Genomic DNA, 17,065 nt, shown 5'->3' with positions numbered 1-17,065 from the left:
GCTATCAGCACTGTTCCCACACTGAAAGTCAAAACACAGCGCTGCACCAGCGAAAAACTGACTGCTACTTGCTAAACCCAGGACAATCATCAAGCTGAAAGTGCTATGAAAATAGCTGCAAATAGCACAAGCAGCAGCAGAAGCACGGGGTTGCTTGAAAGAAATGGGCAGAAGGGAATCTTACAACATAAGATTACCTTTAAGTTCAAGAGGACAAAATCTGAGCAAGTATGGAGTTGAGGAAATGAAAGAGATAGCTTTGGAAGTGAGGTGACTTGGTTGTCAGCATGTTCTGGTTTCATGTGAGATAGAGTTTATTTTCTTCCTAGCAGCTGGTACAATGCTGTGTTTTTGATAGCCCCTTCTTGGTACCCAGCATGTGCCTGGAAGGGTTGAGATAACGACAGATCTGACTAGACCATGTTAAAACAAATTTGTTGTGAGCATTCACCATAATGGTTTAATAGTCCCTGGCCATGATTTTGATTTATTTGCTGTCAGAGTTGTTGTGCTTGTTTGTAGGGTTGTGTTATATGATACCTTACTTGCAGTATGTGTTCCCTCTGATTATGTTGATTATCCTTGGGGCTTGGGCTAAGATTATAATTTTGTTGTACTTTGTCATACTGGTTTATGATATGATAGAAACACCGCTTGTGAAACTAATCTGGTATGTGTACTCAGCATTGTCATAATTTCTGTACTTTGGAAGTCATCTATTGGGAACTATTAATAATTACGCCTTTGACTTTTCTCCTCTGAGTGCCAATCTACGTGGAAGACAGCTTCCTTCAGCTTTCTTCCTTCTTTCCTTTCCTCCTTCCTTGCAACAGCTTCATTCTCCTCTAAGCTGAATACAGTAGTGTTTGATAATTTTTAATAATTTTGAATAGCCCTTGAGCACCCTTGAAAGCAACCTGGTCCTTTTGCTAGGAGCCAGCATGTTGCTGCATACAGCTCAGGTTTTGTTTAAGGTTAAACAACTATTTAAGAATACACCCAGAGAGTTGCCCAGAGATTGGACAGTTACAAGTGGCATGGTGACTCCTGTCACTCCAGAAATAGAAATGGATTCCACCCCTTGACAGCTTGATAGCATCAGGGTACACTGTGCACCGGTATCTACTAGTGCCTTATACTTCTGTGGGACTGATGTGCCAGGCCATTTGATCCACACAGTCCAGTAAATCCGATTATCCCCTACCTCCACCTGGCTGGAGGCAGGGCCCCTCTAATGGTCATCACGTTGGTCACTTACGTCTTGTTGAGAGGGATTAGTCTTCATCACAGGAGCTGAAGTAAAATCGGCTCTTCCGCTCCATCTGGGAATCTGCTCACCAGAGACTGAAGCCGCAGCTTTCATGGGATGATCATCCTTGACCTTTGCTCTCCTCTTTAAATTCACTCACCTGTTCCTCCAGAGAGGAACTGGAGGGGCCCACTGGCCTAGATACTTGCCCATACTGTCCCACACACCCTGCGACTCATGACTGTCCAGCCTCGGGGAAAATCTCTTGGTCCTCCTATATCATGGTCTAACCCTAGACAAGGCCCAAACCCAACTCTGCTTAACTTTCGAGATCAGATGAAATGGTCATCGGTAAAACACACTCTGTATGTGTGCCAACACGGTGATGCCCGTCACAATCAGCAGGCAGGTCTCAGGGGTACTCAAAGACCATTCAACACCTTCAGAACCCTCAAATGATGCTGGAAACGGTCTGGTGGGGGAGCTGGGAAGGTAAGGGAATGTCTCCTTCACAGGTTGACCACCCGAGAAGGAGAAAAAAGATGCGTAATTGCTAAGCGCTTTTATTATATACCTCCCAAAGTATAGAGGTGGTGACCACACTGAGAAGGCAAGCCAGATCAGTTTCATGATCAATGATTGTGTTGTATTACAAGTCATTACTATAAAGTACAATGAGACAAGAACCTTAGCCCAAGGCCCCCAACCGATAAACAGTAAGACAGCAAATGCCAGCTGTAAGCAAGGTACGACATGCTGAAACTGTGAGATCAAGAGCAACAACTTTGAGAGCCGATAAATCAGCATTGTGACGAGTGACTATTAATCCAAAACAATGAATGCTTGTCACCAATACGATTAGACGCACTCTGGTCAGATCTGTTGTTATCTCAACCTTTTGTGCCCCACGCTGGGCACCACAATAAACTGTTGTGATTTAGGCCCAGGCGGCAACCCAGAAACCATGCAGCCGTTCACTCGCTCCCCCACCTTCCTCCCCCAGCTCCCAGAGGGATGGGCAGGAGAATCGAAAGAATGTGACTCCCACGGGTTGAGAGAAGAACAGCCCAGTAACTAAGGTGTAACACAAAACCACTACTGCTACCACCAATAACAATGATAAGGGAAATAACAAGGGAAGAGAATACAACTGCTCACCACGTGCCGACCGATACCCAGCCTGTCCCGAGCAGTGATCTGGCCCTTCTGGATAACTGCCCCCAGTTCATATAGCAGGCATGACATGCTGTGGTATGGAATACCCCTTTGGCTAGTCTGGGTCAGGTGTCCTGTCTCTGCTTCCTCCCGGCTTCCCATCCTCCGTGGCAGAGCATGAGAATCAGAGAGTCGCTGGTCAGAGTAAACATTACCGAACAAGCACTAAAAACATCGGTGTTATCAGCGTTGTTCCCAGGCTGAAAGTCAAAAACACAGCACTGCACCAGTTACTAAGTAAGAGAAAAATGACTGCTACTGCTGAACCCAGGACAGTGCAGTGTTGGATTGTTGCCTGCTGAAGACACAGCGGAACTCATCCGGTCACTGCTGAGCTGGTCTGTTTTTTCAAAGTTCATTCTTTGTTGGGATGGTGATTGGAGGGAAGTCAGCGCCAGACACTGGTGACCTGAAGACTAGCTGGCGGGCTATAAAAGTGCTACATAGCAGGCAACAGCATACAATTAAGTTCATTGGCTGTTTTCCCCCACAATCAAATCCCCTTGAGGTACACACTGGACTTCCCCGTCTTCCCGCATTACTCACCAAGTATATCCGGGTCCCTGAGCAAAAGCAATGCCACGAGTGGGTTTGCCTTTACATGAAGCACGAGTAACCCAGACTGTCTTTCCCAGCAAATTCCTCATGTGCACCACAGGAACTTTATCCCCTTCTACAGTATGTGAAAGTTCCGACTGGGCCGGGCCAGCCCTGTTGGCAGATCCTCTGGTGTTGACCAACCAGGTGGCTTTTGGTAAATGTGCATCCCAGTGTTTGAAAGTTCACCCACCCATTGCTCTCAGTGTAGCAGCCCATTGTACCGTTTGATTTTCCCAGAGGCTGCTGCATGGTAGGGGATGTGATATACCCACTCAATGCCATGCTCTTTGGCCCAAGTGTTTATAAGTTTGTTCTGGAAATGAGTCTCATTGTCTGACTCAGGTCTCTCTGGGGTGCCATGTCAACACAAGATTTGTTTCTCAAGGCCCAGGACTGCGTTTCTGGCAGTGGCGTGGGAAGCAGCTGGCCCGTGGTTGTGTGGGCGGGACTGCGGTGCACCCCCAGTGCCTGTGACATCACAGGGGACGAGTCACAGGGGGGGATGGATATGAGGGTGCCAGCAGGCAGCACTGGCCCAGTACAGCCTGGGACAGCAGTGAGTGCGCACGCAGAGGGGAGGTTGGGCTGGACAAGGGCCGGGGCAGAAACCTGGGCCCCCGGGGGTGGGTGCTCACCCTGCATCGAGGCCCTGGCTGCGAGCGCCTTGGGCAGGGCACGCTGCTGCTGGCACCGGGCCTGGGTGCAGCCCTTGCTGCCTCCCAGCTGCCTCGTTCCCTCTCCTGCCTGTCCCCAGCTCCCTGCGGCTCCTGCATCCACTCCCCCCGCCACCAGCTCCCTTCCTCCTTCCCTCCCTCCCAGCCACACTGAATTCTTTCTCTCTTCTGCAGGCCATGGCTGTCACAAACCGCTCACTCTGGGTTCTGCAACAGCTCATCCTGAATGTGCATGTCGTCAGTGATGAGATGGATGAAGCCACACGTGGCCGCATGGAGCACCGTACCAAGCAGCTGAGCCGGGACACGACTCGGCTGCTGCAGGAGCTGGAGCAGAAGAGCCAGGAGCAGAGGAGCAAGGAGCAAACTCCCGTGGCCTGGAGAGGCCTGCTCTTTGCTGCCTTGCAGCACTGGCAATTCTGGGCGATTGCTGGCATGCTGCTCCTCCTGATTCTTTGGCTCTGCTGGTGCCTCAGGAGGAGCCATGAGGAGGGCAGCAGCAGTGAAGAGGACAGCTCCAGCAGCAGCAGTAGAGAAGAGGAAGAGCGGGAAGAGCAGAATGAAGAGGAAGAAAGTGAATACACAAAGGACCTGACAAGGCATTTTGAGGAGCACATACAATGGCCTAATCAGAACCTGTTCACAGTGTCTGAATCTGTGAGGAGCCTTGTGAATGCTTTTATCCTTGCTGCCAGACAAGTCTTGTCAGACAGCTCCTTCCCAGTGCTGGAACCATGCTTTGGCATAGGCAGCGCACATGAAGGCTGGAGTCCCGATGAAGAAAACATCGTCTATCAAGTGCTTGTGCCCCTGGGCCCCCCGTCTGGCCACGCCTTTCTCCCGGAGCTCTGCAGTCCGGGGCAGGTGCCAGAGAGGAACTTCCGCATCCGCGTGGAGCTGCAGTGTACATGCCTGGCAGAGCAGCTGGAGGGGGGCATGCTGTGCTTCCTCCACCACGACAATGAGGAGCTGAGAATGTATCAGGGCCGCAGCCTCCTACAGACCCTCTGCACCGGCTCCTACCTAGATGTGGAGAAAACAGCTTGCAGGCTTCATGAGCTGGTGAAAGCATGCTGGGTGCTTCTGCCTCATTCACACCAGTGGCTTTTAACTATGCTGCCCTACAGCCGCTCCTGCAAATTCAAGATAGCAAGAGCAGAGAAGGAAGCCATCATTGAAATTATGTTGGGCGTGCAGCAAGGCGACTCGGACATCTTCCTGAGCAGCCAGGCTAGTGAGGCTATCTTCACCCCAAGCACAACCTGGACATTGAGCTGTGCTGTGGCAGAGGCAAAGTTCTTTGAGCTGACGACCAGGCGGGCCCCAGATGGCAGCTTCCACCTCAGATGCCTGCAGCTCTGCGCCCGCACTCTGGTGGGCACAGGCTTTTCCAGCTGTACCTTGAAGACAGTGGTGATGCACCTCCTGAACACCACACCCCTGTCAGGCTGGCACAAGACACGTTTCCTGCTAAGGCTGGATGACATCATGCGGTACCTGTGCCACTGCTTGGAGGAGAAACGCCTTGACCACTTCTTCTTTGGGAATGAGAAGATTCCTGAGGAGATCATCTTGCCCCCAGCCTTGCAAAGAGCCGAGCCATTCAACCTCTTCCAGCATCTGGCACAGGATCCGGATGCCCAAGCTGAGGCAATGAGGCAGTTCATGGACCTGCAAGATCGCCTCACAAGAATGCTGACCTACGGCCACTGAAAGTGGTCTTCGTGCACAGAGCTGTGTTTGCAGGGTGCAAAGCTGACAGCAGATGACAAACTTGTACCTGAGGGAAAAAGAGGGGAGAGACAGAAAGAGGACACAGAAAGCACAAGGAAAACTGTGCCGCAGGCCTCTCAGAGGAGTGGCAGCGTTCTCCCCTTGACGTTCTCCCCAGCGCAGCAGCAGGTTATACCTGTGGCGGCGTCCTGGGTTCAGCAGTAGCAGTCAATTTTCTCCTTCTTAGGATCCTGTTTGCACTAGGGTCTCTGACTGTAATGCATGTAACCATGTTGTCGTGGTTTAAACCCAGTCAGGTAACTTGTTCACTCACTCCCAGTGAGTGGTGCCGAGCTGACAACAACCGAGGTCCGTCCCTCCCCCCGGAGGAACAGGGAGGAGGATCGAAAGAGTGCAACTCCCACGGGTTGAGACAAGAACAGTCCAGCAACCAATGTACAACACAAATCACCACCGCTACTATCAACTACAACAATGATAAGGGAAAATAACAAGGGAAGAGAATACGATACCACCGGCAGGGAAGACGAGTTCCACCCGGAAGCCCGTGTCCTTCCGGGTAACTCCCAGTCACCCCCCACCCCGGCCATGACGTGCTGTGGTATGGAATACCTCCCTGGCTAGCCCGGGTCAGGCGCCCCATCTCTGCTTCCTCACAGCTTCCCCTCCTCCCTGGCAGAGCATGAGCCTCACAAAGTCCTTGGTCAGGGTAAACATCACTTAGCAACAACTGAAAACATCGGCTTCACCAACACTGTTCTCAGGCTGGAAGTCAAAACACAGCGCTGCACCAGCTACCACCAAGGAAAAACATGACTGCTACTGCTGAACCCAGGACACATGTCTAAACCAAAAATCATTTAAACACCTTCCCGCACAACAGGACTCTTCTTGAGAATAAAGTTCATTTATTAATGAAACACGGATCTGTGCTTTTGCAATGAGAGAGAAAATATCACAGTGCACAAACTGGCAGAAGACCAACTATGTGCAGGACAATTTATTTTTCCCTTTTAAGCTAAATTTCCAAACACCCTTTGCTCTAATTAGCCTTCTCTTTTCTCAAAACACAGTCAATCTGTTCCTCTTCTGGGTTATTTAGGACAGGATTCGTGTCCATATGCCTGATTTATTCTGATTTTACCTGCAGATGCAGTTCAAAGACCCAGCAGTTGCACTTCAATAGGGCTTGCAAAAATGGTGTTCATGTATGATGCTTCTCTGGTCACAAAGATCATGCAGAAAATCTACTTTCAGCAGTGGTCCCAAACTTGGTGTACTCCCAGGTCACCCAGGAACGCAGTTCAGGCTGTCTGTAGATCCCATCTCACCTTCAAATGGGATCACTAAGGATCTGTCTGCTCTAAGAAAATCTCTTGTGGGCAGAGTATTTCACATCTTCTCTTGCTTTCCCTCCTGCTCACAGTCTTGTCAACAGGAGTTTTCAATGATTAAGCTACAGTTTATGCTAACAGTGACAGCAAGAGTGTGCTGAAGGCTAAGGTAAACTTGTGGAAGTGCCTTGTAATTCAGAACAGTGGGAAAAGTGTTGAAGTTACCTTGCCTGAATAATACAAATTCATATTACCAGCATGATGCTGAAAACATGGGGTTGATTTCCTGTGTAGCTCATTCTTGGGTACTGTGCTGCGGGGGCTGCGGTTATGTATTACACAGGTTATCTCCTCTCTAAGGTGCATTTGGAAGAGCAAGTGATGAGAGGGAATGAGCAAAGTCAGTCTGAGCTGTGTGTGCACAGTGTGAAGTGGGAGAGAGCCCTCAGCAAAGCTTGTGCTGGCTGGACACCAGGCACAGTCTGGTACGCAGGACTAGATGGGGCTGGTGAGCTGCCTTTCCCTTACAAGCCTTACATTGTCAGATCAGACTTAGAAATGTTTTCAGCTGCAAGGTGGGATGACGCAGACGTGAACTTTTGGTTGCAGAGAGAAAGCTGCTCACACAAACGAGCATGATGCTGTGCACGTTTATTGCAGGGAGAAAGCCACAGAGGACTGCATAAGCTAAGGTCAGCGGTGCAAGTACCCAGGTACCTTACAGTCTCGTCCTTTCAGGCTCCCCGGCTCTCTGGGGAAGCAGATGTACAAATATTCCATCTATTTCCAACAGCCAAAGTAACTCCTTTTACTAGCCTAAATAAAAAGGCAGGCAGGAGGCTTTAAGTTCCTTTAGGAATTTGTAGGGCAAATAGGGATGCTGAATTTGAGGCACTGCATTTTAGTATAAAGTTTTGTCCCCATCTTTGACTCCTTGGTAGTCTAAGGTGGACCTGCACGTTGTGTCTTCTGCAAAGCTTGGGGTTGCTGTTTATATTTCACCCTTTTTCAGGCAGGGTGGTTTTGAAGCTAAAACTCTGTTACCCTGTTTGGGGCTTTAGGATGTAGAGTAGAGGAAAATTTCAAAACAGAAGTTTCATGGTACGAAGCATCCGAATGTTGTAATATGGGAGTCAAGGCTAGTAAGCATTATCTTGGGCTTTCTTGGAGATAAAAAAAAGGCTCTTACTCAGATTCTTAAATTCACAGGCATGATTGGGACTGGAGTTGAGAGCTCAGGGTGAAACTTCTTGCATGGATGGCTAGATCAGGGTCTTACTGATGACTGTTGGATTTTTTTCACTATGCTATTTATATCGTTCACACATGCTGTTCGTTCTGTGTTGTGAACTGTCTTTGCATCTTCAACTGCAGTCATCACATACATCTCTCAGATGTCACGGGGAGTTGAATCTCAGCAATCTTCTCTTTGAAGGCTATGAGATTTCTCCTCAGAACTGCAGGATGAAGACCAAAGCTTGCTACAGTGATGAGGAGGAAAGTTCACCTTAAAACTGCTTAAGGAAGAGACTTACAGTTGGTCTTGTTCAGGCTGAACTCATATACAGTTTTATAAGTCTTGGAAACAGGGTAAATTCAGGTAGAGGCTGATGATGGGCTCTGAAGTCAATGGAAGCTGCTCCAGCGACTTGAAGGGTGAGGGCCCATCCACAGGGACAGTGTTTCATGTGTGCATTGGTAACGAAGAAAAGACATAGCCTATTCATTGTTTTATGTGGGGAAGCCTTACTGTGGGTGTGAATCTTCCTCAGCAACAGATCATGTGTGTGTAATGTTTCGGAAGACCTGAAATATTGGCTTTTGCTTGTTTTCAGTCAAAGTTTCTTTTAGGTTTTTTTTTTTTTTTTTGCAATGAGCGGGAATCAACTAAGGTTGATGCTTGATTTCAACTGACTTAGTGTAAGGGTAGAGCCACGACTATAGTTCCCATACTAACAGTGTGCTTTAGCTGGTGCAAACCCTTCTGCTGAGCCTGGGAACAATATTATGGGTCCCAGAACGTGTCAAAAAGCATCATCTCTGTGCTGCCCTACACCTGTGGGGTTTGATTTTTGCCATTTATACATGGCTTTTGACTTGAACTGTTCTCTGTTGGGGCTTGAGGGAAGAAGACCAAAGTAGCCTTTTTGAAGAAAGTGCCTGTCTGTGAATTCGGGAATGGTTTTTTCTTCCTGCTTCTGCATCCTTGCCTGTATGTTGTGTGTAATGATACTTGCTTTCATTTTGTATATATTTTTTTCCCATTCCTGCTGATAGGAGTGTATTTAATATAAAAATTGCTTGATATAAATTGATTTGTTTTCTTCTTTTTAATAGGAATACTGCAGTGGATTGAAAGCGAGATAAGAAAGAGCTGCTCCTGGGAAAAGAAGCCTCTCTGCAAGGCTGTCGTGGTTTAAACCCAGTCAGGTAACTTGTTCACTCACTCCCAGTGAGTGGTGCCGAGCTGACAACAATCGAGGTCCGTGTCCCCCCCCCCACCGGGGTTCTCCCCCACTCCCGGAGGAACGGGGAGGAGGATCGAAAGAGTGCAACTCCCACGGGTTGAGACAAGAACAGTCCAGCAACCAATGTACACAAATCACCACCGCTACTATCAACTACAACAATGATAAGGGAAAATAACAAGGGAAGAGAATACGATACCACCGGCAGGGAAGATGAGTTCCACCCGGAAGCCCGTGTCCTTCCGGGTAACTCCCAGTCACCCCCCACCCCGGCCATGACGTGCTGTGGTATGGAATACCTCCCTGGCTAGCCCGAGTCAGGCGCCCCATCTCTGCTTCCTCCCGGCTTCCCCTCCTCCCTGGCAGAGCATGAGCCTCACAAAGTCCTTGGTCAGGGTAAACATCACTTAGCAACAACTGAAAACATTGACTTCACCAACACTGTTCTCAGGCTGGAAGTCAAAACACAGCACTGCACCAGCTAGCACAAAGGAAAAAAAAAAACAAAACATGACTGCTACTGCTGAACCCAGTACAAAGGCCAACCCTGAAGATGTGGACTGCCGTTGTATTCTTCCTGCTGATCTCTTTCTGTATATGCGAGCACAGGTTTTCTGTCCTGAAAGGGAGAGGAGTCCATGTAGTGCGAATAAACATGCTTACAACTGAAAAGGAGTGCAGGCAGGCTTGTCAAAGCCTGGGTGCTTCAGGTGAAGGTCTTGTCCCTTAGCTGAAATTTCAGCTGTGTTTTCTGTTCCTTAAAGGTCTCCTCTGCTTCCCTGACAACTGTCATTCTTAATTTCAGTTGTTTACAGGCATTTACAGTTACGGCGGCTCTGTGCAGTCCAGTGGTGCTAAATAACTGATTAAACTGAATCCAGAACAACCATTTCCCAGGGCCCTTCTACCTTCTGTAAGAAACAGCATGCATGTGTTCTTGGTGAGCACTGGCAGCTTGCAAACAGTGTTAGGTCACTTGACTTGAAAATGATTTTTCCATGCTGCCAGATGTTTGCAAGTGAACAGTGCTCTTGTAGATGGCTGCACTGGGATGAGTAGTCTGTGCTCACTGGTATTTATGTGTGGTTTTTCTACCTCAGAAGAAACCAATCGTATCCTGCAATGAAGGGTTAAACAAGTTTTGCAGAATGAGAGCCTTCTGCTTTCTTCTTCTGGTGTCTTTAAAAAGCATTAAACTTCTAAATGAGTTTTTCAGAATTGTCCTTATGAAGGCCCTGATCTTATCTAGCCACACTTGAAAGCTTGTGGCACCTACAAACAATTGGTGATAATGTGGTGAAGATGAGACCTTGATTCAGGTGGATGAATGTCTGACAATCGGATTGATAGGAATATCATAAAGATGCCTTTTTCTAAAGCCCAGTGGTTTCAAACCTTTATTTTAAACATGAGACTTCCCTTCGTGGTGGAAAGAAAGCACCTTTGTAAACTGTTTTATTTAGGAGGTAAAAGATGAGTGGGTTTGTCTCCCAGGCACCAGAGCTGTGAAAACTCCTGCTTTTTAAGGTGGTAAACCATAGAAAGATGACACATTCACACCGACTTTGCTGACACTTAGGGTATGTAGCACTGCATGTTTGTCTGTTCCACCTGAGAATCTCTAAACACTGCCCATGTAATTTTAACTTCCTGATATTTTGATAAGGGTAGAAAAGTTGCTATCAGCTGCCTCATCCTGGGGATGTGAGGAATTTAGTCCATGGTCAGGGCTGGGAGATGATCTGAGTGCATGCTTCATCCTGTGACTGACTTCAACCACGTTTTTTTTTATGCCCTTCACCTTGTTCTCTCCTGCTCTGTTTTGTACAGAGCAAGTCCAGTTGAGTGTTGCCTTTATTGGGCAGAAGGGGTGGACCCTCTGGAATTAGGTGACCCTTTCCACCCTCAGGATGGACACAAAACTAAACCAAGGTTTTATGTTCTGTATTAAACCCACTGAAGCAGTTTATTGCTAGTTGTTACTTGATGGCCCATCTGCTGCACTGCCTGGTGTCAAGGGAAATGGAAAATATGCAAGCTCTTCATATCAGTGTATTAGCCATGTGCATAGAAAGAAGGACCTGAAATGTCTTTAAGAAAAAAAAAAACAAACCAAAAAACAACTTCAGGTTTTAAGATCAGCATTACTGCTCTTGTTCTTCATTCCCACCTTCCCCAAAGTATATTTATTTTTGTGCTTTCTTTCATTACAAATGTGAGGCCTGAGGCTTAGGTGTCAGAATAGTTATACCTATGTAACTGTCAGTAAAGGAGCAGTGGTTGTTATTTTTTAAGGTAGTGTAGTGTTAACTTACAGGCCAAGGTTGCATGGGGAGGCGTCTCACGGCTACGTTGCTTGGAGAAGTGGAAAAATAACATTCCTGGCTGGTTAGGCTCTATTCTGCAGATGTTATGACAGCAAGGGTACAAATCACATCACTAACTTGGAGTAGTGTAACTGTCACAAGAAGAACTTTTGCTAGTATATTCACGTCTCAGATATGCTCTGCAGAAAAGGGAATGTTTGCTGGTCTAGCTATTCCAGCATTGCCTTCAAGCACCCACAGCATCAGCCAGGGTACATAGTTAGCAAACTAACATATCACAAAACAGAACCCTAACCATTCTGTGATTGTATCAGTATCATGAAACAGTTTGACACTTCAATTGCATGCTAATAAAAGCAGCAAAACTCCCTAGGGCTGACAACATGGGTAGTAGATTTAACCTCCATTTGTTGTCTAATGCAATGGGTTCAAGTCTCCAGATACTGCTAGGGCAAGCATCTTAGCAAAGATCTGGCAATCCAGGATTCCCAGGTGCTTCATGAATGTGGTGAACTTGTGTTGGAAGGTAAGACCATGCTCTTGCATTTGCATCCTCAGCCATATTCAGAGCTCTCTCAAGTTTCTTCTATGGCAGCCAGTCCAGAGCTGAAGGGGAAAATCCTGGTCATCTGAGCAATCTGGCTCTGAGAACATACTTTTGGGCTATCCTGCATACTCTGGGAAAAATAAAGGAAAAATATGGCATGGCTGCAAGAGCAAATATTCCTGCTCACTAATTCCACAGTGCAGCTGCTTACCTGGCTTCTGTTTGCCTATGTGTATCTGCAGTTTCTTTCCAGTAGCAGCAGGCTTAAGCATGAAGTAAACCAGTTTTAGGGAAAACCTTGGCATCTGCCTACATAGTTTCCTTTCAGAATAGCTCTGAAGAACATTTGTTGTCCTTCCACATTTTTATTCTTTTTTTTTTTTTTTCCTTCTGTCTCCTAATTAGAAGTAAGCAAAAAGGAGCCACTGGGTGGCATGTGTCTTGCAGTGTACATGTCGGCTGGAGCTTCAGTCTGGAGTTGCATGAGAGAGTATTAATCAGTACAGCTCAGTAGAGGTCTCTGGTTCTCCTGGGGAGCAACAGGGAAGTCATGAGCAGCTGGATACCATCCTGAAGGCATCAGAAACCAGGGTGTTTTAATGATGCTGACCACATTTGTCTCTTGATCTTTCTGAACTGACTGACTTAGACAAGTAGCCAGTGCAAGAGAGGCTGGTGGCTTTTTGTTTTCCCCTTCCCAAGAAATGGGAAATGGCATGATTTACAGTAGTAGATGGCCTGCATTTCTCCACTAGTGTGGCTTGTCAGGTGAGGGACAGGAGGTGGGATTTGGAATTGGGGCACATCCAAATGTGCTTTCATTTCTGAGGAGTGGGTTTTAATTTCTTGAAATGTAATTGGTTCAGCAAATGAAGAGTAAATTTCTGTGGAACTCCAAGCACTGAGATGAGAGCCCTCTCCCATGGGTGATGAGTGGCTTCTCAGTTACAGCTCACTTCCCCTCACCCTACCCCCCTATTCAGACATGTGGATTAATGCTAGCATTTAGATGGGTCCAAACTGTACAGCACTCTCTTTGTCATTGTCTGGGTGAGTAAATTGCTGTTGTTAGGAGATGTTGATACCAAAAGACAAGCAGGTAGGTAGGCTGCAGCAGCTATATTGATTGAACTAATCTTCCAGTTGTTTTCACTAAGGCTGTTAGGATCCCTTAAGGCCTGACCTTCCAGCTATTGTGGTTGGGGTTTAGTTTTGTTTTTAATTCTTTAATTACAGACCTGAAGCAGTGCATTCAGTATACAGTGTGTAGTGACCCAACTGGTTAGATTCTTTAACTGGCAGTGTTCAAGGCCAGGTTGGACAGAGCCTTGGACAACCTGATCTAGTGGGAGGTGTCCCTGCCCATGGCAGAGGGGTTGGAACTCGATCTTAAGGTCCTTTCCAACCCAAACCATTCTGTGATAACATGACTTTATTTTCTCTGTTGTTTTCAGGTAACCATCACTGTAATTGGTTTGTGCCCTACCAAAATTATTGCATCCTCTTCCGCTGTCACCAGCTGAGTGTGTGCCACAATGCTGGGGAACGAGACATCAAAGATCTGCTTGGAGGTAATTCCATGCTTCAGGCTCCTGCTAAATCCAGGATCCTTGTCCTTTTGCTTTAAATGCCTGTGTTTACACATTGACTGGCTTTTCGCAGAGAGAAATGGGTTGCGAGATGCCTTGCGGGACGATTCTGTAGGTGAACTTAGTCCACTGGAAAAACTGTTTCTTCAGCCTTGTGAGGACTCTGGCACTTACAGGTACATGATCTGTCTTTGAGTAACAGTTTGTCACCATATTGAGCACATCATTCATTCAAGCTGTTTGCACTCCACGCACCCTCCTTTGGAACATAAAGGCATAACAGATGTATTTACATTTTTTTAAGAGAAAGGAAAAATGCTTTGGCATTGCTTTTCCAGAGATTGCAGGATTTTGCGCCAGAGGCAGCAGGCTGTTTCTATAATGGGAGCAGCCTTAGTAGCAATTGCTCATGGTGACTTTACAGTGCCAGGGTCTTCAATTTTAATTAAGTGACACAACAACAAAATGGAGCTTGTTGAAAACTGGGGAATCAATTTTCTACAGTATGTTTCAAGAGTTTGCTGTACCCAAGTTTTTTGTTGATTTTTGGTTGGTTGGTTGGTTTTGTTGTTGTGGTTTTGTTTTTGGTTTGGGTTTGTTTTTTTTTTTTTTTTTTTAGAAAAAAGAAGTTTGTCCATGGTTCTTTTGGCTTGGCAAAGTTTTCTTTGCAGTATAGCTACAGACCTTTGATAAGCAAAGGTCTTTGATGGGATTTAGGTCTCTATAAATCTAGGTCACTAATTGTGAAGGAGATTCTTCTGAAGTATGAAAGTGTAAGCGGAAATTTCCACTCAGTTTTGAGAGATGGAAATTATGAATCTAAGCATGAAGGCTTTGTTGATGCTGTGTAACTTTGAAAGTGTGAGAGCTTCTTCTCAGGAGCTGGCACTTGTAACGCTACTCCTGTTGATAATGTGCTTCTACATTGCAACTCTGCACTTCCTTACTCCCCTTTTGTGGAGATAATTCCTTGGTTGGGCAAATGCCAGTGGTCTGAGGCAAATACAAATGACAAACAACATCTTGCCCTTTCCCCCCCCCCCCAAAAAAAAAAAAAAATTGCTGACTTTAGGACTGATTTATTTCAGTTGTACTACATGTGCTGCAGAATGTGTTCTGGTTTGCATGTTGGGGTTTGAAGTCAGATTTGATCTTGAGAGTTTTAGTCTTACGACACTCATTGTTTTTGTCTTTTTGAAGGAATCCTGTTTCACCACCAAAGCTATCCACAGAAAAAGAGGAGGATGCTGAATGCACAAGTTGACCAAAACAATGTGGAAAACCTGTCCTTACCTGTTCAAACTCACAAGATTCATCTGAGGGATTTTCTTGGGGCTGACAGTGGAAATGTAACAACAAATGCAACAGAAACAATTGCAAGCAATACTAACACTGCTGCCACAGCCGTAACAACAACTGCAAGAGAAACAATTGCAAGCAATGCTACCACCACCATAGCAACCACCACTGCTGTCACAGACATAACAAAAGATGTTATAAATGCAACTGTCCTCACTTCAGCTTATGAAACAACTGCTGAAGCCTCAAATGCCCGTGAAGTTTCTGGTCATCTTTCTACAGCTATGTCATCCATTCCCTCTTTTCCCACGTCTGGTAACATCTCTGCTTCCACATCCAGCCATGTCACCAAGCGTGTGGCCACCACTGAAAAATCAGGAAATAGTAGCTCTGTCTCAGGGTTGTCCCCCACTTCTGCTCTTCTCACTGTCACTTCAGGTACTCCAGTGAGTCAGACAGAGCAGTTTAATCCAGCCATCACCACCACCAGCACTCCCTGCTCTAGTAGCCCCACCACTACTGAAGCTGGCCTGAAGACACTGACCACAACACTGGCCACCTCCATCCCACCAGCTGTAGGAACATCTGCCACTACTTCCACTCATGCCATGAAAATTACACCCTTGGAGAGTTCTCACTCTGTGAATCCACTCCCTGTTACATTGCCAAATCTAGATTCAGAAGCACGTATAGCCACAACATCCTTGAGTAAATCGACTTCTCATATGGGCTCTACAAGAAGTGCCACAGTTTTAATTACTGCCCATATAGCAGAAACTGTGCCTGGGCATGGGATAGAGTCAACAGCTCACATTTTTTCAACAGCCATCGTTCCAGCAGGTGCACCCAAAGCAACAGTTTCGGGCCTTGCAGAAACTCAGGACATAGACAATGAGTATCTTCTCATTGCAGCAGAGCCCCTGACTCAGTACTTGGTGGATAAAAGTTTGCTTCTTGCAGTGCTTTTAGTTGGTATGGTGTTTTTCATAACTGTTATAGTTCTTTTCCTTATGCAGGCCTATGAGAGCTACAAGAAGAAGGATTACACGCAGGTGGATTACCTGATCAATGGAATGTATGTGGACTCTCAGATGTGAAAGGGTGGGGATAAAACAGTGGGCAGAGAGATGGAAAGGAGACTGAAGGCCTGCCTGACTTATTTTTCTTTCCTGTTTGCCTATAACACAAACTGAAAGCGCTTCCAAATTTACTTGTGCAATTGAGGAGAAATGCCATGTACTGTATTAAGAAAAATGTTATTTTTTATTCAGCTGTGCCACAGGTTGCTGTAAAAATAATTTTAAAAAGAAGTATTCATTTTTAAAACTTCCATAATGCACAGTAGCTTTGGCTGTTATTTCTCATTGCAAACCAAACCTGACAAGGGGTAAAAGCCATCATGCTTGGAACATGCTGCGGTACTTTCTCAACTTTTTACAGTGCAAGTTGCTTGTGTTTCATTTGTTTCACATGGGCTCTTCTGAAAATGTTTTGTGAAGTGCCCTGAAATCTCAAGATGAGAAGTGGGGAGTATTGCTGCAACAGGTAACTTCTAATCCAAGGTGTGTCATGTTTCAGTATGCCTCTTGCTTGTAAAGAGGTCTGTTTACAAGGCATTGTGAACTGCGTTTACTGCTAACCCAAGATATCTTTTAGCCATGGAGCAGATTATTGTGCCTCTGCACTTAAATTATATTATTTTTGTATTCACTTAATAAATGGGGCCCTGGAAGAGCATATCTTATTGCATTTCTGTTTTCGTTCCTGTCACTGACAGTTCAGAAGCAGGCAAGTGGCTTTGAGGGCAGATTAGCTCTACTTCTATGTTTCAGGTGTGGGAGCTTTGAAGGCCTCACTGGATGTATGGACATGTCAGAGAAGATGCTGATCCTCTTCCAGGGTACTGCTTCTGTAATATCAGAGCAGCATGCTTCCAGTCTCCCGGGTATGCAGGCCCATTTACTGCTTATTGTCTTTCACATGTAGAGCATCAGGCTCTGTTCAGGTTTTTGTTCTGCATTCAGGACCA

The 17,065-nt window shown here is 46.3% G+C and overlaps 2 protein-coding genes across 2 annotated transcripts; both read left to right on the top strand.

Annotated features, from left to right (window-relative positions):
- Window positions 1-3,915: 3,915 nt before the first annotated feature.
- Window positions 3,916-5,451, top strand: LOC133274000 (inositol 1,4,5-trisphosphate receptor-interacting protein-like 1). The gene has a single exon (XM_061462750.1). It carries the CDS (start codon window positions 3,916-3,918, stop codon window positions 5,449-5,451), a length of 1,536 nt encoding a protein of 511 aa, XP_061318734.1.
- Window positions 5,452-9,817: 4,366 nt separating this feature from the next.
- LOC133273924 (uncharacterized protein C11orf24-like) lies at window positions 9,818-16,780 on the top strand. The gene is made up of 3 exons (XM_061462633.1): window positions 9,818-9,984; window positions 13,603-13,719; window positions 14,938-16,780. The coding sequence occupies exons 1-3, from the start codon at window positions 9,828-9,830 to the stop codon at window positions 16,131-16,133; spliced, it is 1,470 nt and encodes a 489-aa protein (XP_061318617.1). The 5' UTR covers window positions 9,818-9,827; the 3' UTR covers window positions 16,134-16,780.
- Window positions 16,781-17,065: the final 285 nt, after the last annotated feature.

This window comes from Pezoporus flaviventris, unplaced genomic scaffold (assembly GCF_033815535.1).
Source record: "Pezoporus flaviventris isolate CSIRO_AGI_PZ_B2104156 unplaced genomic scaffold, CSIRO_AGI_Pfla_v1 ptg000035l, whole genome shotgun sequence".
NCBI classification, from domain to species: Eukaryota; Metazoa; Chordata; class Aves; order Psittaciformes; family Psittacidae; genus Pezoporus; species Pezoporus flaviventris.
The sequence above is the reverse complement of the archived record's forward strand: the minus strand, read 5'-3'. Positions and strand labels throughout refer to the sequence as shown.

Excerpts from the sequence above, each read along its gene's own strand:
- LOC133274000 (XM_061462750.1), top strand. The coding sequence starts at position 3,916 with ATGGCTGTCACAAACCGCTCACTCTGGGTTCTGCAACAGCTCATCCTG.
- LOC133273924 (XM_061462633.1), top strand. The coding sequence starts at position 9,828 with ATGTGGACTGCCGTTGTATTCTTCCTGCTGATCTCTTTCTGTATATGC. Across the intron at positions 9,985-13,602 it reads TCAAAGCCTGGGTGCTTCAG|GTAACCATCACTGTAATTGG; the intron begins GTGAAGGTCTTG and ends TGTTGTTTTCAG. Across the intron at positions 13,720-14,937 it reads CATCAAAGATCTGCTTGGAG|GAATCCTGTTTCACCACCAA; the intron begins GTAATTCCATGC and ends GTCTTTTTGAAG.